The 26621-nt window shown below is 37.1% G+C and overlaps 1 protein-coding gene across 4 annotated transcripts in view; it reads left to right on the top strand.

The window, feature by feature from the left end:
* PIK3CB (phosphatidylinositol-4,5-bisphosphate 3-kinase catalytic subunit beta) overlaps nucleotides 1-26621 on the top strand; it is a 186546-nt gene that overhangs the window by 118795 nt on the left and 41130 nt on the right. For all 4 annotated transcript variants that reach the window (XM_005545910.5, XM_005545909.5, XM_065539991.2 and 1 more), the window contains 5 exons: nucleotides 2701-2952; nucleotides 5102-5198; nucleotides 10055-10185; nucleotides 13585-13635; nucleotides 23649-23837. In XM_005545910.5, the coding sequence (XP_005545967.1) occupies nucleotides 2701-2952; nucleotides 5102-5198; nucleotides 10055-10185; nucleotides 13585-13635; nucleotides 23649-23837 (720 nt within the window). The remainder of the gene's footprint in view (nucleotides 1-2700; nucleotides 2953-5101; nucleotides 5199-10054; nucleotides 10186-13584; nucleotides 13636-23648; nucleotides 23838-26621) is intronic.

The raw sequence follows: 26621 nt of genomic DNA, 5'->3' as shown, positions 1-26621 counted from the left end.
TATATAGGGTCTTACATTTAGACATCCAGCCATTTTATGATACTTTCTGGGATATTTTTAAATATTTAAAGGTAACATTATATAAAATAAAAAATCATTGATTTTAGTATTTGTCCCTCTTTAATCAAAGGAGACAATAATCACCAATATTCCAGCTATCCACTATAAACTACTACCTTTTTTTTTTCGAGACGGAGTCTCACTGTGTCGCCCAGGCTGGAGTGCAGTGGTGCAATCTCGGTTCACTGCAACCTCTGCCTCCCAGGTTCAAGCAATTTTCCTGCCTCAGCCTCCCAAGTAGCTGGGAGTACAGGCATGTGCCACCATGCCCAGCTAATTTTTGTATTTTTAGTAGAGAGAGTTTTACCATGTTGGCCAGGATGGTCTCGATCTCTTGGCCTTATGATCTGCCCACATCGGCCTCCCAAAGTGTTGGGATTACAGGCGTGAGCCACCATGCCCAGCCTATAAACTACTTTTATTTGTATTCTTCACACACTTTAGAAGGTGAACATGCCTCTTTTTTTTTTTTTTTTTTTTTTTTTTGAGACAGAGTCTTGCTCTGTCGCCCAGGCTGGAATGTAGTGGTGCAGTCTTGACTTACTGCAACCTGCTTCCTGGGTTCAAGTGATTCTCCTGCTTAGCCTCCCGAGTAGCTGGGATTACAGGTGCTCTCCACCACACCCAGCTAATTTTTATATTTTTAGTAGAGATGGTGTTCCACCATGTTGGCCAGACTGGTCTTGAACTCTTGACCTCAAGTGATCCACCCGCCTCAGCCTCCCAAAGTGCTGGGATTACAGGCGTGAGCCACTGCACCTGGCCGTGCCTTTGATAGTATTTTGCTATAGTATAGTATTTTGATAGTATTTTGTGTTATACTGTTTTTCATTTAAGTTACATCATAAATCAACTTTTTCTTTGTATACAGCATAGATAGACTTCACGATGAATTGAAAGTAGGAGACAAAGGTGACTGAGTAGCTGCTGGTACCATTGTCACTGTGGTAGAAAGAACATGAGTGATTATGGTTAGTTAGCTTCTAAGGTAGATTTTTGTATGAGTTTGATTTTAGAGAGACTTGCACAGGTTTATAGCCTGCTGGAGGAAGATTTTTCCAATGCAGAGGAGCAAAGGAGCAACATCTCAGTACTTGGGGAGCTGGAGCAATATGGGACCAGGAGACTTGAATAGAAGGATTACGCCTTTTTCTGGAGTTGAAGGGAATTAGGTCATCTGAACGATGTAAATTCCTAGTGACCTGAGGATTTACTGCAACTACTTTTAGTATCCTTTGTAACCCCCGTTACTTGAATATTTATCATATTATTATAATCCATCTGCGTTTAGAATAACCAATTTTTTTCATTCAGCTTAATTTTTTTCAAAAGAAAAGTTTCAAATATACACAAAAGTAGAATAGTATAATGAACCTCCATGAACCCATCATCCAGCTTCAAAAGTTATTCTGATACCTTTTTAATAATATTTCTTCAGCTTTTAATCGTTTAAAAATATTTAACTTTCTAATCCATCTGTGTTTATTTTGCTGGAATTAGATAAAAGAATGCTATTAAGTCAGTAATCTTTTTTTATTATATCTCTGGCCTACTAACCTACAGTTTTATTTATGCCAGCATAGCATAGTTTTAATTATTTTAATAGGTTTTAAACTCATAATTATAAATATTTATAATTAAAATTGCTGCTTACATCAGTATTTAAATTTTATATTACTGTTTAAATATATTTTAATATCTGTAGATGAAGTGTGTGGATATTCTTGGGTATTTATCTTCCTTTTCAAATACTGAGGTGGTAACTCTTAACTAGCCAAAAAAGCTTTGTTGATAAGCTTTTGAAAAATGAAAGCTAAGCCTAAACAATTCCACATATGTATTCATTTATTTAGTAAATATTTATTGAGTAATGTTGTGTGCCAATATCACATCTGAATAAACTGGTATAAAAACTTTCTACCTTAAAAGTGTATCACTGGGTCAATCTCTGTTTTACTACTGTTTTTAGCTCTACTTTCTCCCTGACTTTTAAATTGGTGATAATTAGGTCTTTTAAAAAACTGCAAATGAATAAAATTGTCTGGGACATCTTATGCATGCCCTGCATCACTCTGGCCCTGGGCCTTTAGGGAAAAATAAAGGACAGTGATATATAGGATAATCATAGATATGGATAGAATATCTTTTGTTAGCTCTTGACTTAGTATGAAAAATCCATAAATTATTTAGATGTAGAAAGAAACTTTGGAGCCATCTCATCCATTCATTCTTTCCTACACATAGAGAAGACAAGACCTCAAGTAAATGAAGTCAGTGGGTAAGCATATGATAGTATGCTTATACTTACTGTCTTGATTTCTTTAGACTTGTTTAAACCATTGAGCACCCTGGTATTTGGACCAATATGTGATTTTGTAGCTGGTTTACTTAGCAAGTGAAAAACAGATTAAACTATCTACAGTTTACTGAACAATAAAACTAGTTAATTACTGTCTAGTGGTTCTGTAGACAAGTAGGCTTTCTAAAACTTGGCATGCTTCTTCTTCCGGTATGTTCCTTCCTTCTCCAAAATAAAGATGTTTTTAGTGTAGAAACAAACAAACAAACAAAGAAAAAAGAGATGTTTTTAGTGGTACAGTATTCATGACTTCGTATTTGTTTTTGTCTGCTTCATTACAGGTTCATGTCAGGGCTGGTCTTTTTCATGGTACTGAACTCCTGTGTAAAACCATCGTAAGCTCAGAGGTATCAGGGAAAAATGATCATATTTGGAATGAACCACTGGAATTTGATATTAATATTTGTGACTTACCAAGAATGGCTCGATTATGTTTTGCTGTTTATGCTGTTTTGGATAAAGTAAAAACGAAGAAATCAACGAAAACTATTAATCCCTCTAAATATCAGACCATCAGAAAAGCTGGAAAAGTGGTAATGATATACCAACTTCCAAGGATTGTTTTATATAGGAATAATTTTAAGACTGTTTGGAATAATTGAGTAATATAAGTTAAATTATATTAGATAACTTTCATTCTTAAAAACTGATTTTAAGAAAATAAAACATTTTCATGTTTATGTCTTTATATTTAGGTTAATGCATTTATTTATGTTTATGTTTATGCATTTTTTTGCAATCTTGCTCTTTCTACCATGGATTTTCTTTTGGCAGATTTATTTTATAAGTATTTTATTACATATGTAATACTTTAAAGAAGATATAAAAATGATGATATTTGAAAAATTTACAGTTATGCAGTCTTTCAACTGAAATTTCATGTGACAGATATGTTTAATAATTCAGAATTTTGTGCATTTTAGAAAGATCATTGATCCTAACTGACTCAACATATCTTGTGGGGTCTGGGGCATAAATGCGTCATTAAACGTGTTAATATTTGGAGTGAAATATTTGAATATTCATACTAAATGTGACTATCATTAGATTTTTGTTATCTCTGGCCACTTTTTGCTGTCACGTGAGCTATGAACAAACCTTCAGTTTTTAGAGCTTCTCAGATTTTGAAATTATGGATATAAGAGGATGGACCTGTTGTCATACTTTCATCTTCCATGTTATGTTTTCAGTCAAGTGTTTCACTTTCTTCTAGCTTTTTGAAAACTTTTTGGTGGGATGGGGACATTAATTTTATACGTTTTTAAAATCTAGTTACTATATTTATCTATATGAATTTGTGTTCTTTTATTCTTTTTTTCTTTTGAGACAGTCTCACGTTGTCACCTGGGCTGGAGTGCAGTGGCACTATCTCTGCTTACTGCAACCTCCTGTCTCCCGGGATCAAGCGATTCTCCTGCCTCAGCCTCCCAAGTAACTGGGGCTACAGGTGCCCGCTACCACACCCAGCTTATTTTTTGTATTTTTAGTAGAGACAGGGTTTCACCATGTTGGCCAGGCTGGTCTTGAACTCCTGACCTCGTGATTCACCCGCCTTGGCCTCCCAGAGTGCTGGGATTACAGGTGTGGCCACTGCGCCTGACCGTGTTCTTTTATTCTTAATATGGGAATATAAGCATCTCTGGTTATCATCTATAATCGTCTAAAAATAATTTTTAGACTAGGTACAGTGGCTCATGCCTGTAGTCCCAACACTTTGGGAGGCTGAGGTGGGAGAATTGCTTCAGGACAGGAGTTGGAGACCAGTCTTGGCCACATAGTAAGATCCTGTCTCCAAAAAAAAAAAAAGGTACCCTAAAAATAACTTTTAATGACTAAAAAGTCACAGAAGCGTTAGTTCCTTAGTATTTTTTTCTTCCCTGATATAGAATTATCCTCAAAGTGTTTGATTATAAGATTTTTGATACAAAATGGCAAAATTAATCTATTTAAATGTTTATATAAAAGTCCTCTCAGCTCAATGCCTCCTTTTTAGAGACATATTTATATACCTAGAGACATTATCTCCTTCCGCATTGAGATTTATGTAGTCTGAAAGCTCTTAAAACATGTATTCTGATATTGTACGTATTTTCTTGGATTATTAAAAATTTCTCATTTTGGCTGGGCATGATGGCTCACACCTGTAATCCCAACACTTTGGGAGGCTTAGGCAGGTGGATCACCTGAGGTCAGGAGTTTGAGACCAGCCTGGCCTACATGATATAACCCCATATCTACTAAAAAGGCAAAAATTAGACAGGTGTGGTGGCGGGTGCCTGTAATTCCAGCTACTCAGGAGGCTGAGGCAGGAGAATCTCTTGAACCTGGGAGGTGGAGGTTGCATGAGCTGAGATCATACCACCACTCCAGCCTGGGTGACAGAGTGGGACTCCATCTCAAAAAAAAAAAAAAAAATCTCATTTTCACAAGGCTGTTTATCCATATTCTATCTTATTCATGTACTATTTTATTATGAATTGTTAATTGGGTTTTAAGGTTGTTCTTAAACATAATAAAGATATTGAGCATTTTTCTATGTATATCTTGTTCTTATTTGAGAAGATTATTTTGGAAATCGTCCAGAACTTTCTAGAACTAACATTATTGAAACAAAGGACATGTGCACGTTTACACCTTAAAGTTATTCTTAGCATATTTATGTAATTGTATCTTTTTCAACAGCATTATCCTGTAGCGTGGGTAAATACGATGGTTTTTGACTTTAAAGGACAATTGAGAACTGGAGACATAATATTACACAGCTGGTCTTCATTTCCTGGTAAGATTTACATTCTTATCCTTAGTGTTAAACAGTAACTAACTTTTGGCATGTGGACTAGTTAATATTTTCTTATGAATCACCATTCTTTCAATTTAGTAAAATAAAATTATCATTTTGTATTATTATTTATTCTAAAACAGATTTACACAAATTATTTTAATGTTATCATAAAATTACTTGTTTCTGAGTAGATTTCTTTACAAATTTTGTTTTGGTTTAAAATCGGCCTATATTTTATTTTATTATTTATTATTTATTGTTTTGTAGAGACAAGGTCTTGCTATATTGCCAAGACCGGTCTCAAAACTCCTGGCCTCAAGTGATCCTCCTAAAGTGCTGGGATTACAGGCATGAGCCACTGTTATTGGCCTATATTTTAAATGATTATTTTAACAAGTTAGTATTTTAAACATACTTCCAACAAATAGTGTACCATTATTTTGCTAGTAACAAGTTAACTCTAGTATTAACAAATTATTAATTTAGCTCATTACAGATTGTCTAGTCTGACCATGGGACATAACTTTTAAGTTTTGTGATGGGTAGCTTTGTCTTTAAATCTTATACATCTCCGTATTTAGGAATGAAATCGTCTAAGTTTCTTTTTTTTTTTTGAGACGGAGTTTCGCTCTTATTGCCCAGACTGGAGTGGCAACAGACTGGAATGGCATGATCTTGGCTCACCACAACCTCCGCCTCCCAGGTTCAAGCGATTCTTCTGCCTCAGCCTCCCTAGTAGCTGGGATATCAGGCATGTGCTACCACGCCCAGCTAATTTTGTATTTTTAGTAGAGACGGGGTTTCTCCATGTTGGTCAGGCTGGTCTTGAACTCCTGACCTCAGGTAATCCGCCCGCCTTGGCAACCCAAAGTGCTGGGATTACAGGTGTGAGCCACCGTGCCCGACCAAAATAGTCTAAACTTCTGACTCAGTCAGTGCTGCCAGGCACACAGTGGGGGAAACCTATTCCTGGGTATATTTCTTATTTTAATGAATGTGTGTTGCTTTCAGCATTTTTTATCTTTTTTTTTTTTCCTTTTTCTTTTTTTGAGAAATTCTCCTGAAGAACAGTGTCTTCTTTATAATAACCTTTGTTGCTCCTAATTGTGCTAACTTTCTTCATTAGTAGAAGGAATATTCTCTAATTAGGGAGAAATAGTAAAAACACTTTTTTTTTTTTTTTTTTTTGAGACAGAGTCTTGCTCTGTCACCTGGGCTGGAGTGCAGTAGTGCGATATCCGCTCACTGTAAGCTCCGCCTCCCGGGTTCACGCCATTCTCCTGCCTCAGCCTCCCGAGTAGCTGGGACTACAGGTGCGTGCCACCGTGCCCAGCTAATTTTTTGTGTTTTTAGTAGAGACAGTATTTCATCATGTTAGCCAGAATGGTCTTGATCTCCTGACCTCGTGATCCACCCACCTCAGCCTCCCAAAGTGCTGGGATTACAGGCTTGAGCTACCGCACCCGGCCTAAAATGCTTTTTCTGTAGTTGGCTTTAGCCTGAAATTTGATGTAAGCAGAGCACCTTCCACACACACCTTTATTTCTCAAATACTACTGAGAATACCCTCATCACATGAGGTAGATGGTTTTTTTTTCATTTTTACAGGTAAGTGAAGCTCAGAGAAAATAAGTGAGTCTAAAATCTTCCCATTGGTCTACACTGCTTTCTCAAATGTTGGAATTTTTAGTGTAAATCTTACATTATAATGGTGGTTTTCTTTTTCTTTTTTCCTGTCTTTATAGTTTGTTGATATATCTAGTAAAGTTGTGAACTAATTTGAATTTGAATTTTTTAATTCATGGCTTTGTAAGTAACATTTGAAAATGTTCATGTACTAGCAGTTGTCACCTGAAAAATTATTTTTGGATAATCATTTACTGACATATTTATAAACTCTTTGCAGTCTAATAGTGTGTGTGTATGTCCTTTTATTCCTATGTTCTCCAGCATGTACCTCTAGCAATTTTCATTAATTATGTTATTCCCCAAATGTAGGAGAGCTGTGTATATTTGACGTATTTCTTTTTTTGTTTGTTTGTTTGTTTGACTCAGGGCCTCACCTTGTCACCCAGACTGGAGTGTAGTGCCTTGAACACAGCTCACTGTAGCCTTGCCTTCCTGGGCTCAAGTGAGCCTCCCGCCTCAGCACCCCAAGTACCTGGGACTACAGACATACACCACCACACCCGGCAAATTTTTTTTTTTTTTGTATTTTTTGTAGAGACAGGGTTTCACCATGTTGCCCAGTCTGGTCTCGAACTCCTGAGCTCAAGTGATTTTTACCTCCTCAGCCTCACAAAGTGTTAGGATTATAGGTATGAGCCACTGCTCGCAGCCTATTTGACATATTTCTTAGGAGGAACTCAACTTTCACAATACAATAAAATATAGCCCCAAAATACTATATTTTCTTGAAAATCTTAATTTTGACTCACACATGTTCTCCAGAATCACCAACCAACTTGACTAGTATTTTTAGTAAAAATTAAAATTTTTGGTGGTGTTAACTTGGCATAATACTATGAACCTGACTTCCTCTCTGAGAAAATGTATGATAAAAAATAATAAATGAACAGAGTTAGTTCTGCATGTGTCAGCTCTAGAATTGTTACATTTAACCCCGTAGGGACAAGCAAGAAGCAAAGAAACCACAAATAGTCTATCATCTAGAGTCCCTAAGTCATCATTACAAGGTATATAATCACAATTATTATTTTTTTTTCTAACTTTCCGTAATTTTTTATGTATGGACTAGGAAATACAAATGTGGATTCCTGTTTTTCTCCCTATACTTACAGAAAATGGCACTTTCGGTATAATGTATAATGTTCTGCTCCTTGCTTTGTTTACCATATCTACCTATATGGAGAACTGTTTTTTTCCCCCCATGCCTGTGCTACTATAATGAATAACCTTGCTTATGTACAGGTGTATATATGAGATAAATTCCGTAGAGGTGGGTGTGTTGATTCAAAGAATAGATAAATTTATAATTCTTGTAATTACAAATTGCTCCCCAATAGAGTGTATCAATTTTTACTCTCCATGTGTAGTATATATGAATGCCTTTTTTTGCCAGATATGGTGGCTCACATGTGTAATCCCAATGCTTTGGGAGACTTAGGCAGGAGGATCACTTGAGTCCAGGAGATTGAGACCAGCTTGGACAATATAGTGAGACTATCTCTCCCTATACACACAGAAAAAGAGTGCCTTTTTTTCTGATCACTTTTGAACAAGGTTAAAGGATTACCTCTATATTTGGGGCTAATAAGTACTAAAATACTACATTTGATTTCAGTTAGGTTGCATTTGATAGGACAAAAGTATAATAGTACTAGAGAGCAGAAGTATGAAACTGTAAATTGCTGAGAAATCAGCTCTAGAGGTGTATAAATTATTAGAATTGAGCCAGCTGCAATAGTGTGTGTGTGCTTGTAGTCTCAGTTAACTCAGGAACTTGAGGCAGGAGGATCGTTTGGGGCTAGGAGCTTGTATCCAGCCTGGGCAATGTAGCAAGACTCTGTCTCTAAAAAACAGCAAGATTAAAAAAAAAAAAGTTGCCTCCATCCAGGTGAAAATTGAGTCTGGGCTTGGTGTGATTGCTCACACCTGTAATTCCAGCACTTTTGGAGGCTGAGTTGGGTGTATCTCTTGAGCTCAGGAGTTCAAGACCAGCCTAGGCAACATGGTGAAACCCTATCTCTACCAAAAATTTAAAAATTAGCTGGGCGTGGTGGCTTGCGCCTGTGGTCCCAGCTACTCAGGAGGCTGAGGTGGGAGGATCACTTGAGCCTGGGAGGTGGAGGTTATAGTGAGCCAAGATCATGCCACTGCACTCTAACCTGGGTGACAGAAGCCCTGTCTCAAAAAAAAAAAGAAAAAGAAAATTGAGTCTGTGAGGTGAGAAAATATTTATTTAAAAAGGTGAATGAAGAATTAAGGAACAAAAACTTGAAAGGATTTTCCAGCTTTAGGAGATAATTCTGAGTGTGCTCACTTTATGGACATTAGACCTAAGTAGAATAGATCTGATATTTTTTTTCCTTAGGAGATACAGAGAGAACAATTGTACTACAGTCAGTATAAGAAAAGAAAAATTACTTTGGAGAGGGGAGATCTTAGATTGTACACCTAACTCTTATTTTCTCATCATGAGTTTCTTATCTGTGAAATAAAAAATTTATATAATGTGAACTCCAGAGTTTTCTAACTACACTGAAATTCTAAAATCACACACAGAATTCTGTGAATTGACCATATTTAGGGTGGCGGAAAAGGGAAAGGAAGGAGTACCTTGAAGAAAGAAGCAGTTGGTGAGGTAAAAGGAGTGCCACTTAATGGAGTATTCCAGAGGCTACCAGAGAAGGTATTTTCTGTCAGCAGTTACAGGATAATAAAGAGCATTATCATTAGATTTGATAAGAATGTCATTGATGACTTAAAATACCAATTTGGTTATTGTGACAACCATGAAAACCAGACTACATGTGATTAAGAAGTCCGTATATAGTGATAAGATTACAGTTTCTATGGGCCACCTAATTTTGATGGAGGGAGAGCAGTTCCAATTAAAGTATGTTCAAGATTGAGAACTAAATTTGAATAGAGGTAAAGTAGCCATTCAGTTTTGTTAACTTTCTCATTTTTTAAAGATGTATGCAAACTCACACTGAAATTTTGTTCCAAGCATTAACAGAAAATTAGAGGCCTACTGATAGAATTGTCTGTCACACTTCTGTAGTTGACACACTTCTAAGGTAATTTTCGTGAGAGGAGATTCATTACAGCTTTTTAAAGCTTAGTTTTAAAGACATTTTTTAAGAACCAAAATTATTTGCATGTTTTAGATGAACTCGAAGAAATGTTGAATCCAATGGGAACTGTTCAAACAAATCCATATACTGAAAATGCAACAGCTTTGCATATTAAATTTCCAGAGAATAAAAAACAACCTTATTATTACCCTCCCTTCGATAAGGTAAGCTAATTATTTAAAGGGCCACTATGCATGAAATAATTGAATGATTAGTTCCCCTGTGTATAGTTTAAGCTCTGTCTGTCTCAAAACTTCCCATACAATGACAGCTTTGTTGAGTGGGAAGACCATGGATCAGGGAGCCTTCTTAACTCTGTTAGTTCTGGCTTTATCACTAAGTAAGAAAACGTACCTCCAGGCTGGGCACAGTGGGTCACGCCTATAATCCCAGCACTTTGGGAGGCCAAGGCGGGCAGATCACCTGAGGTTGGGAGTTCGAGACCAGCCTGACGAACATGGAGAAGCCCTGTCTCTACTAAAAATACAAAATTAGCTGGGCATGGTGGCACATGCCTGTAATCCCAGCTACTCGGGAGGCTGAGCAGGAGAATCGCTTGAACCCGGGAGGCAAAGGTTGCAGTGAGCCAAGATTGTGCTGTTGCACTCCAGCCTGGGCAACAAAAGTGAAACTCTATCTCAAAAAAAACAAAAAAGGCACCTCTGGAGTTCACTTTTCTTATTTATAAAATGAAGAAATCAAAATTGTTCTATAAATTTATAAAAAGGGCTATAAATATTTTTATATGTAACTCTGAATATATAAAATGTTCAGTGAAACATGCCCTGCATGTTGTTTCAAATATTACAGGTATAATCACTGCTGTATTAGAATTGATATTCAAAGAACAATTGATTTTTGTTGAATATGTCTGTTAGTGGCGCTTCCTAATGTAGTTATTTTATAGAATCTATAGTAAGGACTTCATTTCTAAATATATTTCTTTAATATACATACTGCATGTCTTGGGGATAAGGAGATTATCTAATGGGGGCTAAATATAGGGCTATGGTAATTTACAGGCTAAGAGAGCTGAGCTGTCATATTTTATCTTTAGGTTTGGCATGGTGTTTTTTGTTTTAAAAAATGGAGTCTCTCTGTGTCGTCCAGGCTGGAGTGCAATGGCACAATTATTGAGCCTCAAATTCCTTGCCTCAAGCAATTGTCCTGCCTCAGCATCCTGGGTGCTGGGATTACAAGTGAGAGCCACTGCACCTGGTAGTGTTGATTGTTTTTGTTTTTGTTTTTGCCTTTTTTTTTTGAGACGGAGTCTTGCTCTTTCGCCCAGACTGGAGTGCAGTGGTGCAATCTCGGCTCACTGCAAGCTCCACCTCCCAGGTTCACGCCATTCTTCTGTCTCAGCCTCCCAAGTAGCTGGGACTACAGGCGCCTGCCACCACACCTGGCTAATTTTTTGTATTTTTTAGTAAAGACGGGGTTTCACCGTGTTAGCCAGGATGGGGTAGTGTTGGTTTTCATAAGGAAATCTTTGAACAAATTCTCAGAAAATAGGAGGCAGGCACCATGGTTCAAGCCTGTGATCCCATCAACTTGGGAGTCTGAACCAGAAGGATCACTTGAGGCTCGGAGTTCAAGATAGCCTGCACAACTTAGAGAGACCGTTGTCTGTACAAAAACTTAAAAGTTAGCTGGGTGTGGTGGCATGTGCCTGTAGTCCCAGCTAGTCTGGAGACTGAGGCGGGAGGACTACTTGAGCCCAGTAATTTGAGACTGCAGTGACCTATGGTCATGCCACTGTGCTCCAGCCTGGGCAACAGAGAGAGACCCTGTCTCTGGGGGGAAAAAATGTTCAGAAAATAAGCTGGAAGTTTATTTAATTTCCTCAATCCGCTTGAGTACGAACTGCCTTTGAAGATTGATATTATACTTTATAAATACTTAAAGTATTATGCAAATTAAATTTATGTAATTCACTGTTTCTTTCTTCATTTTCATTATAATTGGATTTTATCCATCTAAGGAGTAATTTTTTATTTCAAGTTTTTAAAATATGTTTTTCTGAACAATAATTTACAACCAGATTAAATTTTGTGCTTATTATAATAGAAATTTCAAATGTGGCAAGAACCACATACCTTAGTATACACTGAGTAGAAAAAGCTACATTTTGACTCATCCAATATATTTATGTAGTGTCTTTAGTTATTCCTTCGCTAGAAATTTATCCATAAGCTGTAGCTACTCGTGATACATTTAATAGTCCTAACTGTGACTATTATGTTCGGTTACGATGTGTGTTCAACAGTTATAGGCTCTTTTGGCTCAAATGAAATGCTTTTTGAAGTACTTTTACAAATATAGCCTCCTGTATTTGCAAATATAAGTTATTTTTAAAGACTATTTCAAGAGAAGTTTTATTTCACTGTTGCTCCAGTCATCTGCAAATGGTCATTAAATATTTCTTTTGCCTTTCTAATCCCTTGGACAGTCTTTCTTGAGGAAGATCAGTTTGGCATAGAGATTTTAGTCTTTAAATATATATAAGACAGGGACAGCAGCCTTTAGTTGCATCTGCTTGAGGCTGAGGTGGGATAATTGCCTGAGTCCAGGAGTTCAAGGCCAGCTTGGGCAACATAGACCCCATCTCAAAAACAAACAAAAAATGGGTGAATAAGTAAGTATATGCATATTGATCTCCTTTAATTGTACAAGTTAGATATGGTTATCATAATGTAAATAATACAGATGTAAAAACTGAAAGTTTCCCCAAATCCTATTCTTTTTATTTAATATAATGCTTGTTGTAATCATTTGTGTTGTGTTTTGCTTTTCAGGTTAATTTTATGGTTATTGGTTAATTTAAATAGCCATAATCTTATTTTATTCTTATAATCCTATGTAATAGAATGGGAATTATAGCATTTAAAAATTATTTTATTCTTAGTAATTTATTTTTAGTTACTTATTTATTTTTTTTTACAGAGATGAGGTCTCGCCATGTTGCTCTGGCTGGGCTTAGGAAATCCTCCTGCCTTGGCCTCCCACAGTGCTGGGATTAAAGGTGTGGGCCACCACACCCAGCTGATCTAATTATTTACTTATTGATCTTCCTGCTGGACAAATGGGTTTCTATCTTAGCAAGAATGAGGGCCCCCCCTTTGAAGTTAATGAATTTTAACTTATTTTTAGACTTCCCCTTGTCATTACTTCTACTTTTGGTGTCTGTTAATTGAAGAAAAAATGACAAAAGCTTATTCTACAATTTAGTAACTACGTGTTTTTGCGTCTTCTTAACTAGAATACACTTACTTATATTTAAAAGAAAATTTTTGACATATATATGCTAGCTGGTACTTATTTTATATACAGACAATTTTAGTGCTTCCTAGGAGTCATAATCCCTTATAGTGATACCATCGTTTCCCTGTTGTCAAGAGTTTAAAGCACTTGAGAAGCATGATTTTGCTTTTAAAATTCATGTTTCTGTTACAAAGCATAGCAATGCCAGATCTTATGTAGTCTACGTATAAATGTAGTCATTTACACTTAAAATTCTACAAATATGAGAGCCAAAATTCATTTTCTTTAATTTTTTTAAACAGATTATTGAAAAGGCTGCTGAGATTGCAAGCAGTGATAGTGCTAATGTGTCAGTAAGTATCAAGAGTTTTAAATGACCCTTATGGAGTTGTGCACATTATTAGGTATCTTTGCTTCATAGTAATGAACTCACAGAAGATCATAACTCATATGCAAGAACAGTCTGTGAGTGTGGGTAAGTATGCACATAACAGTGTTTTGTTAAATGGCAGCCCAATTTGTGGGTGATCTGGGTTCAGTGGGCAAGCCCTTTTCTGATACAAGTACAGGTTTAGCAGGTAATCTATAAGGGATTCTGTGGCAACTCATAGATTAACATTGCTGTCATAGTGAATATTACTTAGTTTAATGAGACTGTATTTCTCTCAGGTAACAAAGCAGATTTAGTAGTAAGCACACGCATCATCATGCAAGCAATCCAAATTTCTTCCGTCTTGGTGCTCTGCCATATTTGACATGTATTTTCTATTTCATGGTTTAATATTACTGCTTTATCTTCCTACTTTACTATATTCCAGCCAGCAGGAACAGGAAAAACAATAGTAGTGGTCACACCCCATTCTTATTCAGGATATCATTAGTATGTTTCATTTCTGCTTACATGTCATTGGCCAGATCTTACTGTCCATGCCTAAGTACATGCACATCTGAGAGGTACAGTCTTTAGCCAGGCTGTCAGTCACGTGAATGGCTAAGAGTAAGAGATTCTAGTACTAAAGGAAGAAGTGGAGAATGGATATTGAGAGTCAAATAGTAGTCTCTGCCACATATACTATTCCCATTTGTTTATACTGCAAATAGGTTACTTTGTTGACTTGGATTGCTATATCTATATCTATATCTGTATATCTATATCTACATATATATAAACATATATATACCATCTGTGCTTTTTTATTTAATTTTTTGGCTCTTTCTAGTTTGACTTTGTTGAGCTGTAATCCGATAATCTCTTGTCATCGGTTTACAACTTTTAAGTCTGTTTAGCAAAGCCATTCTACCTGTGGCATGGCAGTGTTATAGAGACTAGGAGGCAAACTTGAGACAATGTCTATATTTTTCTCATTCTTACAGAATCAAAGCACTATTTAATTTTGGCCAGTTGGTGAAATATCTGGCCTAGGCTGTCTTCTCCTTTGCCGTTAGAGCTCTCAGAATCTTTCCCTAGTTTCTCAGTGTGAGTCATCTGCTACTGCTTTCTTATTAGTGTTTTTGGCTTAAATTTTGTCTTTTGAATTTGAATGCTTGACCTCAGGAAAGAGAGCAGTAGTGCCAGGCTCCTGGTCTTTACAGTTTATGAAAGGCTCTGGGCCAGTTTGGGACCATAGTAGCCAAATTCTTCCTCCCTCTGTCTTTTTTCCCAGAGTTTTGTGTTATTCAGGTTTCTGGAGACAGTTTCAGATAATAATTTAATTTGCAAACATTGTGCAAATTTTAATAGCCTAAATTATATATATGGCCTGATAAAAATTTGCATGATCAGTTGATGAGGCTGGTGTGATAGGATCATTGTGTTTGACGGCTTTTTCTTGCTGAGCATGTAGACTTGAGAACGGCCTGGAAACTCTAAGAAGTAAGAGTTTATTTAAAAAGTAAAATAGTAATTTAAAAGTGGAAGCAATCTCAGAGACTAGTTTAAAAAAATGTGTGTGTATAAATTTAAAAAATAAAAGAAAATCTTTAAAATGAGACAACTGCAAGAGCAGTTACGTTTAATGATACAAAACAAATTTCTTACAGCTGTTAATTTATCAGCTTATTAGGCAATTACTGAAACAGATAATTACAGTTTAAGCTTAGGAGATACAGTTACACAGGCAGGTCTTGGTTCAAGTGCCTCTGTCTCATTACCCTTTATAAGACAATATTGCTCCTTGAACCTCTGATAAGTGAATTAATTTTTACTATTTCCACCATAAATTTGTACCTGACCTAAATCAGAGAGTTCTCTACACACTGAGCATGCAGTAATCTTGCCCAGGTCTGATACACTTTTAAAATTTGTTTGTTTTTTTTTATTAGGCACAAAGTACAATTAATGAATGGTAAGGGTGGGTGTGATGGCTCACCTCTATAATCCCAGCACTTTGAGAGGTCAAGGTAGGAGGATTGCTTGAACCCAGGAATTTGAGACCATCCTGGGCCATATAGTGAGACCCGATCTCCACAAAAAAAAAAAAAAAAAAAAAGAAGAAGTATTAACTGGGCGTGGTGGCATGTGCCTGTAGTCCCAGCTACTTGGGGGGATGAGGTAGAAGGATAGCTTGAGCCTGGGAATTTGAGGCTGGTATGACAGGGTAAGACTGTGTCTTTAAAAAAAAAAATTTGTAAACCAAAAATGGAAGTTTCTCTCTTTGACTCCCACCTACCTTCCTCTCCAGAGCTAACTGTAAACAGTTTAATTTGTAGCTATTAATCCTAACTTTATATGTAAATATCTCCCCCTTTAAAAATAGATGAGATCTAGCTATTTATATGTATATATTGTTTCTACTTTTTTCATTTAATATACTTTGTGGATATTGTCATGTGAGTATGAATAGGTCTACTTTTTAAAAAATACCTTTCTAACATTCTGTAGCATTAATTATTAGTATCTATTAGATTTTTCTTTTTTTTTTTTTTGTTTTTGAGACAGTCTCACTCTGTCGCCAGGCTGGAGTGTGGTGGCATGATCTCAGCTCACTGCAATCTCTGTCTCCTGAGTTCAAGCGATTCCCTTGCCTCAGCCTCCCAAGTAGCTGGGAGGCACGTACAGGCGCGTGCCACCATGCCCAGCTAATTTTTTTGTATTTTAGTAGATATAGGGTTTCACCATGTTGACCGGAATGGTCTCAATCTCTTGACTTCGTGATCTGCCCACCTCGGCCTCCCAAAGTGCTGGGTTTACAGGCATGAGCCACCACGCCTGGCCACATCATGCCCTTTTACCCCTTAATTCTTCAGTATTTCCTTTAAAAAATGGCATTTTTATACATAACCTGAGTGCATTCATAAAAGTCAGGAAAATAATTCAGTTCTATGTAATCTACAGATTTTATTCAAATTTAGCCAGTTTGCTCAGTCATGTGCTTTATGAGTCTTGGATCCAACCTCTGGTTACTTGTTGCATTTCATTGCCAGGTAGCTTTAGTTTCCTTCAGTCTGAAACAGTTCTTCATTGTTTCTTTTTTAATCTTGAATGACTGACATTTCTGAAGACTACAGGCCAATTATTTTATAGAATGTCCCTTAGTTTGGATTTGCCTGATGTTTTGTCATGTTTAGGATCCCAGTTACGCATTTTTAGTGTGAATATCAAAGAAGTAAAGGTGTAGTTTTCTTACTGCATTTTATCAGGAGGCAGTATCGATTTTTACTACTATGCTGGATGTTAACGGTTATCCCTTGGTTAGTATGGTGTCTGCTAGGTTTTTCTACTTTAAATTAATAAATAAATAAATGTTTTATGGGGGCATATTTTGACACTAACATTCTATTTCAGATCAAGCTGTCACCCACTTCTTTTTGCATTCACTAATACATCTTACTTGAATCAATGTTACTGCAGTGGGTTGCCAATTTTAAATCTTACTTTTCCTTTTGGATTTATTAGTTGGCTTATAAAATAGGATAGAGGCTTTTCTTCTTATCTATCTGTCTGTCTATCGATCTATCTATCTATCTATGTATCTATCTATCTATCTGTCTATCTATCTTTTTAGAGTCAGGGTCTTGCTCTGTTGCCTGGGCTGGAGTGCAGTGGTGCAGGCATAGCTCACTGCAACCTTGAACTCCTTTTCCCCCATTCATCTCTTTTTTCTTTCTTCTTTTTTTTTTAACTTATAGGAAATGGATTTGTGATTTCCATTTTATTCAATGATTTGTAATTAGTTACTGTCATTTATCTTAATGTTTAATTTATCCCAGATGTGGCTCGTGGGAGCCCATTTAAGCTGTCTCTTGTCTCTTGCTTTGTCCCTGTCATTCTTTGAGCATTTACTTCTTTCCATTACAACAGCGTATTCCACACTCATCTAATACTTTCCCTACCCCAGCCTTGGAATCAGGCATTTCTCTGGAGAGTTTCATTTTTTATATTCAGTTTATTCCTTTTATTTGTGAAAAGTATGTAGGGATTTTATATTCAGTTTATTCCTTTTATTTGTGAAAGTATGTAGGGATGGATGGATGGATGGATGGATAGATGGATGGATGGATGGATGGATGGATGGATGGATGGATGGACAAACAAATGGATGGACGGAATGGATTGACAGGGTCTCTCTTTGATGCCCAGACTGGAGTGCAGTGACACGATCACGGGTCACTGCAGCCTGGACCTCCTGAGCTCAAGTGATCCTCCCACCTCAGCCTCCTGAGTAGCTAGAACTGCAAGCACATGCCACTATACCTGGCTATTTTTAAAATTTTTTTTACTTTCTATTTTTTTAGTAGAGACAAGGGTCTCACTTTGTTTCCCAGGCTGTTCTTGAACTCCTGGGTTCAAGCAGTCTTCCTGCCTTAGCCTCCCAAAGTGCTGGGATTACAGGCCTGAGCCACTATACCTGGCCTTAGTAAGACCTAGGCCCTGGATATGCTGATTGCCCTTGGGTATACGTAAGTAAGTGCTCTTTGGAGAATGCAGGGATGCAATGGCTTCCAGGCCCTCCTGTGAAACAGAGCTAGACAATATATATTGGTTTACCTCCTATGTTTGGGAAAATAAACATACACAGAGATATATTTATTTATCTGTTAAAGACCATGAGTTCTCGTCAATGCCTCTAATACGGATGTATTCACACTGTATATATTCTAGTCTTTGTCTTTTCATATTTGTAATTCCCTTTTCTAATAATGAGAAATCTGGATTTCTATTGGCTTTGGTATATTTACTTATTTGCTCAATTCCCTGTTTGTAATCAGTCTTCTAGTCTTATAACTGTCTTCTTAGTCTCCACCTCATTATCCTTGACTGCTTTGTGTTGATCAAGTCTGTATGTCTGGGCAACACTTAATTAGCTCAACCGTCTGTCCCCAACAAGCACACTGTTAACATGCCATCTGAATCTCCAGCCCTTGTGAAGATGACAGATGAGTTTGTGGCCTTCCATAGAGAAGGGAAAGGAACCATGTTTGTGTTTTCCCATGTGCTTATAAAGCAAGGTGTTTGTTTTATTTTGGTCAGTAATCATTATTATAATATGTGTGTTTGTGATTTTTAAAAAACAGTAGAAAATAGAGTTGTGATTTTTCATTGCTTTCTACCACTTTTATCATCTTATTTTGGTACAAGCATTTGAACATTTAAGTTCTTCAGTTATACTGCACAGTATAATTTTTCACTACTGATATTTTTGTTGTTTTATAAAAGAATCTAACATTTTGTGTTTTTTTTAAGGCTTTTTGGTAGTTTTAACCTTGGCATTATTCAATGTTGTGCTTTTCATACCTCAATAAACAATAACAGTACAATTATGCAGTTCCACTGCTCTCCCTATGTAGCTTATTCTAAGGTCTTCAGGGTATTTACTTACAGTAGTCTGTAGAGGTCTAATTTGGATCGACCAAATTATACTCAGCCTGCTAGCTTTTTGCTAGCTTTTTGAACATAACAGTTGTCTGCCTTTCTCTGACATGAACAATTTACACTCTGTGTTGTTTGCAATAACAAGTTTGGCTAGGAGTTTCGTTTTCAAATTCTGAAGACTTTTTTTTTTTTTTTTTTTTTTTTTGTGTGAAGCAGAGTCTCGCTCTGTTGCCAGGCTGGAGTACAGTGGTGCGATCTCGGCTCACTGCAACTTCCACCTCCCGGGTTCAAGTGATTCTCCTGCTTCAGCCTCCCAAGTAGCTGCGATTACAGGCGCGCACCACCATGCCCAGCTAATTTTTGTATTTTTAGTAGAGATGGGGTTTCACCATGTTGGCCAGGGTGGTCTCGATCTCTTGACCTCGTTATCTGCCTGCCTCATCCTCCCAAACTGCTGGGATTACAGGCATGAGCCAACATGTCCGGCTGGTGACATCATTTTTTAATGAAGCCCAGTTATGCACCCTTTGTAGGTTGAATCTCTACATACAAAACCACTATAATTAGGTCTTTTTGTGTTTATTAGCCTTTTTATGTTTATTTTCTTTAGTACAGTGAACCTTAATCTGCCTACTTACAAGATCCCAAGAATTTGGAATTTACTTATTTGATTTGTCTTTGGCTATCTTAAAGAAGATATGGTAGAATGCATCCTCTTTAATTTATTAAAACTTGGAATTCTTCAGCTTGTTAGAACAGAAGCTTCTCATGTTTTTTATATTTTTTCAATGTTGATATTTGAAAGGCAGTACAGAACATTTGGAAAAATTATTATCTTATGGGAATAAAGTTATAAAAAATTTGTAAAACTTTTTATGGCCGGACACAGTGGCTCATGCCTTCAACACTTTGGAAGGCCGAGGCAGGTGGATTGCTTGAGCTCAGGAGTTTGAGACCAACCTGGGCAGCATGGAGAAACCCCATCTCTACAAAAAATATAAAAATATAAAAATATGAAAAGTGTGGTGATGCTCGTCTGTGGTCCCAGCTACTCAAAAGGCTGAGTTGGGAGGATCGCTTAAGTCCAGGAGGTTGAAACTGCAGTGAGCCAGATTGTGCCACTGCACTGCAGCCTGGGTGACAGAGAGAGACCCAGTGAGACCCTATCTCAAAATACAAACAAGCAAAACCCTTTTCTAACATAATGGAAGATGAATCTATAATGAAATCCTAAGGGAAACAAGGGTGTTTGACTCGTAACCCTAACCTGTAAAGTTGATGTTTAAGAAGATAATATTTCTTTGTGTCTTTGTCAGTGGTGGACACTAAGCAAGAGATTCCTTGGGTTTGACACAGCGTGTTAATTTCTACTTAAAGAAAATGCAGTGGAGCATATTTCACTCTCCATTTCATTTCAGTGACCGTGAGGGCATGTAGCATACTTCCTTTGACTTAGTTTTCCAGGGTCTGGTAATTTTCCTATCTTACTAACTTTTATGTCAATTATTCCCAGGTAGCTAATATTTTTAGATACTGGAAAGAAGTCATATATTGATCATCCTCAATTACTAGAATAAATAAGAGATTTAGGCAAAACACCTAGAACATACATGTGTATGTGTGCCTGCCTGCCTGTCTCTCTGCCTGCCTGCCTTTTTCTGTCTACTTAACATCATTTTTTAATGAAGCCCAGTTATGCACCCTTTCTGATATGCTAATCAGAAAACTGATCTCCTAACGATTAGCTTATTTGTGTTTTTCAGGGACCTTTATTCTAGATGTAACTTCCCAAAGATCTCTATTATAGAGAATTTGTGAATTATCTCCTAGTCTGTTTTGTTTAGTTATTTAAGCCTATTATCTATTATAATAGGATATAGCTTGATTCACAATTTTAATGTAAATATGTTAATGAGAAATTTGTTTTCATTTTTTAAATTTTTTAAATTTTTTTTTTTTTTTTTTTTTTTTTGAGACAAAGTCTTGCTCTTGTCCCCCAGCTGGAGTGCAATGGCGCGATCATGGCTCACTGCAACCTCTGCCTCCCGGGTTCAAGTGATTCTCCTGCCTCAGCCTCCCAAGTAGCTGGGATTATAGGCGCCTGCCACCATGCCTGGCTAATTTTTGTATTTTTAGTAGAGATGAGGTCTTACTATGTTGGCCAGGCTGGTCTAGAGCTCCTGACCTCAGGTGATTCACCCGCCTCGGACCCCCAAAGTGCTGGGATTACAGGTGTGAGCCACCGCGCCCGGCCTTGTTTTCATTTTTTATATTCAGTTTATATATTGTCTGCTCTGTACTAGGGATATACATGGGAAGAAGATATCATTTCCATTTTGAGGTGAGTTTATCATTTGAGAGCATGAAAAGTAGAATGAACAACATTTTTAAAAAATGCTAATAGGTATCGTTGCAGTATGCAGTAGAGGATACAGCAAACAGAGTGGAATTGTTAATATTAGAGTATAATTTGTGAGATTTAGAGCAACTGGAAAAGTATGAGGCCATGTTTTTGAGGTCCTTATATCCTTTGAGACTATCTTGAATTTTATTCTATAGATAATGGCAGAGCCAGGGAAAGGTTTTAAATATAAAACATTACAGTTACGTCAGGAAGGCTGTAGACAGAATATCAGAACTGTTTATTGGCCAATTGGTACTTGTTCATCAGCTTGGTTTCTCTCTACCCAGTCTACAAGATAGTGGCAAACGATCCTTTTTCCACTTCTTAGTTACAATTTCCAGCCATTCTACCCTACACTTCGGTCACATTGGGAGAAATGTGCTAGAAAGACTCAGAGTCTTCAGTTTCTCACGCATTTTCATGCATGTCTTTATTGCCATTGTGATGACAAGAAAGTAAGTAAATGTTTAAATCTCCACTAACAGCTGGACAAACTGAAGAGAATACAAGTATTAACTTAATCTTTCTTTGTATCATAACAAAATATTTAACTCTTAAAGTAAACTTTTAGCTTAGGAAAGCTTAAACTTTCAACTTAATTTAACAAAGTTAAGCAACTTTGGTTATGATCTGTCTTTGGTCTGTTTTCTTCTCAGTAATGTGTCTCCTTGAAGGACAATATCCAAAAGTCACTTCTCTTACTTAATAAAATTATACTTAGTATTTCCATTCTAGCTGTATGCTGTTTTGAATTGGATTACTTTTGAAACTAGTAATATGATAATTCTATTTATTTTCGTGTTCATTTGAAATCCCAGTTAAAATAATGTCAGGTATAAAATAATATTAGGGTATAAATCCTTACAGTATCTTCTCAGATAATTTTGGAAAGAGATTTTTAGGGAAAATATGTTTTGATTAAAGTGGTATAATTTTGATGTAAGCATGGTTCCACACACCTCCTTCTTTTAATGTTAGTGGATTTCAGAGAGTCTGGATCCAAAACAACATAGGCTATATTCTTTTTTTAGTATATTTTGTTGTAGGAATTGGAAAGGAAAATGAGAGAACTGTATTTTTCCCGTGTTTAGTTTTAGCCAATATTTGATTCGTAATCTAAGGAGATTTTAGGTTTTTGAGTCAAGGCACAAGCCAAGAAGGCTTTACTTTTGTTTTTAACCTCCTATGATTTTTGTTTATGGAATTTGAAAATTAAAGAAACTCAGTTCAAAGAGTAAATGACTTGGTTGCGGGTGTTTGTTTGTTTGTTTTTATCGTTTTTGAGACAGGGTCTTGCTCTGTCACCCAAACTGGAATGCAGTGGTACAATCTCGGCTCACTGCAGCCTCTGCCTCCCAGGCTCAAGTGATTCTCCTGCCTCAGCCTCCTGAGTACCTGGGACTACAGGCATGCACCACTATGCCCGGCTAATTTTTTTTTTGTTTTTGTTTTTGTATTTTGTATTTTTTGTAGAGGCGGATTTTCACCATGTTGCCCAGGCTAGTCTCAAACTCCTGAGCTCAGGCAGTCCACCCGCGTTGGCCTCCCAAACTGTTGGGAGTGCAGGCGTGAGCCACCTTGCCCGGCCTGTCTTGGAGTTTTATCTAAAAAGCAATACTGCCACCCAGTGTTTACACAGTTTACATTTTTAGATTTTTAGAAACTATTTTGAGAATCTCATCATCCTTAGCTTAGAAATTATTCAAGGATCTGCCTTTTTTTTTTTTTTTTTTTGAGACGGAGTCTCACGCTGTTGCCCAGGCTGGAGTGCAGTGGCGCGATCTCGGCTCACTGCAAGCTCCGCCTCCCGGGTTCCCGCCTTTCTCCTGCCTCAGCCTCCTGAGTAGCTGGGACTACAGGCGCCCGCCACCGCGCCCGGCTAATTTTTTGTATTTTTTTAGTAGAGACGGGGTTTCACTGTGGTCTCGATCTCCTGACCTTGTGATCCGCCCGCCTCGGCCTCCCAAAGTGCTGGGATTACAGGCTTGAGCCACCGCGCCCGGCCTGCCTTTTTTTTTTTTATGGAATTATATTTTTGTATCTCACGTACTTAGGTTCATTTACTATATATAAATGTATATAAATTTACTGAATGTTTGCCAGTGGCATTTGCACAATTAAATTCCATAATGAGCATTTTACTTTCATAGAGTCGAGGTGGAAAAAAGTTTCTTCCTGTATTGAAAGAAATCTTGGACAGGGATCCCTTGTCTCAACTGTGTGAAAATGAAATGGATCTTATTTGGACTTTGCGACAAGACTGCCGAGAGATTTTCCCACAATCATTGCCAAAATTACTGCTGTCAATCAAGTGGAATAAACTTGAGGATGTTGCTCAGGTAACAAAAGATCGTTTCTGTAACTTTTTTTGGGTGTATGGTACTTGGTTGGATTCACATGAAGTATCCTTTTCTCATAGGTGTATTTTCATAGATAGGATAATTTAAGCAGGAGAAATTTTGAGACTTTAAACTCTTATACTCTAAGTAGTAGACCAGAATATTTCCAGGATTTAAAATCTCAGATTTTGGGTAGGATTGCCATACCTTTCACCAAATACAGTTGAAACATTGATCTTGGGACAATTATCTATCAAAAGTACCACTTGCTGAGACCTGGGTACCTTCTACCAGCTTCATCAGTGAACTCAAGAGTTTTAAATCTTTTAGACTCTTTGCAATGCCTGTTCTAGAATGAATGTCCATTGTTTGAAAATTACATCTATTACAGAGAATAAATAATGTTTTAGATAATATATCATTCAGGTCAATTTCAACATTCATTTCAGTTGTCCAGTATTGCTGAATGTATGCCTTTTGGCAGAATAGAAAAAAGACCATTTTGCTTCAAAAAACCACCAAATTGTAGTTCCTTGATTTAGTTTTCAAGACCCTGCCAAAAAGCACTGGCATTTATTCAATTCAAACAACCCACCAGTGCTCAATAGAAAGCCCTTGAAATGGTTTTTTTGATCAGAACAAATAAATTTGCTCTACTAAAATAACCAAATTTTTTCATGTTACTTATTTAAGTTCAATGAATCTCTCTAGTATGTAGTCTTAGTAAATCTATAGTGACTAAAAATTTAGTGAAGAAATACAGATTTATCTTAATTATATGCATTTTAAAAATCTTTGGATTTATTGTTTCGCTTCTCAAATTAAGCGTAGAAAGGATTTCTTTTGTGTTCACTTTTAGTGTCTAAAGATCTTTGGAGCCAGGCATGGTAACACACACCTCTAGTCCCAGCACTTTGGGAGGCCAAGGCAGGTGGATCACTTGAGCCCAGGAGTTCCAGACCAGCCTGGGCAACATGGCAAAACCCTGTCTCTACAAAAAATACAAAAATTAGCTAGACATGGTGGCATGTGCCTGTAGTCCTAGCTGCTTGAGAGGCTGAAATGGGAGGATTATTTGAATCTGGGAGGTTGAGGCTGCAGTGAGCCAAATGCCATTGCACTCTACCCTGGGCAACAGAGTGAGACCTTGTCTCAAAAAAATAAAATGGCTGGGGTCTGTGGCTCATGTCTGTAATCCCACCACTTTGGGAGGCTGAGGTGGGCAGATCAGGAGGTTGAGACCAGCTCAGCAATTTGAGACCAGCCTGGGCAACACAGCGAAACCTTGTCTCTACAACAAATACAAAAATTGGCTGGACATGGTGGTGCACGTCTGTTTCAGCTACTGGGGAGGCTGGGGCTGGAGGATCATTTGAGCCCAGGAGGCTGAGGTTGCAGTGAGCCGAGATTGTGCCATTGCATTCTAGCCTGGGTGACAGAGGGAGACCTGTCTCAAATCAATCAATCAATCAATCGATCTTTGGAAACGTGTTATATAATTACATTATTGTATGTACCTCAATTAAACTTGTTTCCACCTTAGACCAAATTAGACTGAAAAGGAACTATTTTATTTTAATTGCTGTAGAATAGTTATTGTCTTCTAGCCACTCGTGTATTATCTAAATTCAGGATTCGTTTTCCATGAACCTTCAGTAATGGAAAACAAGATCTAAGCATTTTTTTACTTGACACATTTGCCTGTTTCTTTTGGATAGTGTCTAGTGCTGAGTGCATGTCTAAGAAATACATCATATTATTATTTCATTAGAATCACAATGGAAAGAATTTCTTGCTGTACTCTTAAAAGCTGTCTTATAGAGAGATTTGGTGAGTTTTTGGCAATTTAATTTTACACTTACATGATTTAATTTTTAATAATTATAAATAATCTTACCAACGTCATTACTTTCCAATGGTAAAGTTGTTTTTAACCACAACATTGCTGAACCTCTAGTATTACATAATCTTATCTCTCCTTTTCAGTGTTATTTATGGGCAGTGTTTTCCAAGTATTAACTGGAGAGATGAGGAGTTTTTTTTATTACTACTATTTCAAAACCTCAGGAAATGGTCTCTTCCCAACTCTTCTGCCCATAAAGAAGACTGCTGGTCCATTAGGGCCTTGGGCAAAGCAAGGAGGGGGGCTCTGTTAGTGAGAAAAAGTGGGGATGAGGTTGGTGCTATGTCTTTACACCAGTATTTCTGAACCTGTTTTCATCACTATACCCTTAGGAGCTTTTATAGACTTTTTTCCCCCCAATAACCCATGAGATTTTGATTCTATAGATACATGATACATCTGTTCATGTACTGTATGTGTATCTGTGCTTTATACATAAAAAAAAGAGCAAGCTTTATTCAATATAGGGTTAAGAATAGCTAAGAAAAACTTAAGTTTAAAGTTAAAATTTAGGCTGGGTATGGTGACTCAAGCCTGTAATCCCAGCACTTTGGGAAGCAGAGGTGGGAAGATCACTTGAGCCTAGGAATTTGAGACCAGCAACATAGCGAGACCCTATCTCTACAAAAATAAATAAATGAAATGAAATTAGCTAGGCATGGTGGCGTGTGCCTGTAGTCCTGGCTACTCAGGAGGCTAAGTTGGGAGGATCGCTTTTACCCAGGAGTTCAAGGCTGCAGTGAGCTATGATGGTGCCACTGCACTCCAGGCTGGATAACAGAATGAGACCCTGTCTCTTAAAAAAAAATTTAAAAATTAATAGGCATTTCACTGTATTTGCTAAGTAACTATGTAATTTATTCACATAGGTGAATTGTAAT

The sequence above is a fragment of the Macaca fascicularis genome, chromosome 2, assembly GCF_037993035.2.
Source record: "Macaca fascicularis isolate 582-1 chromosome 2, T2T-MFA8v1.1".
NCBI classification, from domain to species: Eukaryota; Metazoa; Chordata; class Mammalia; order Primates; family Cercopithecidae; genus Macaca; species Macaca fascicularis.
The sequence above is the reverse complement of the archived record's forward strand: the minus strand, read 5'-3'. Positions and strand labels throughout refer to the sequence as shown.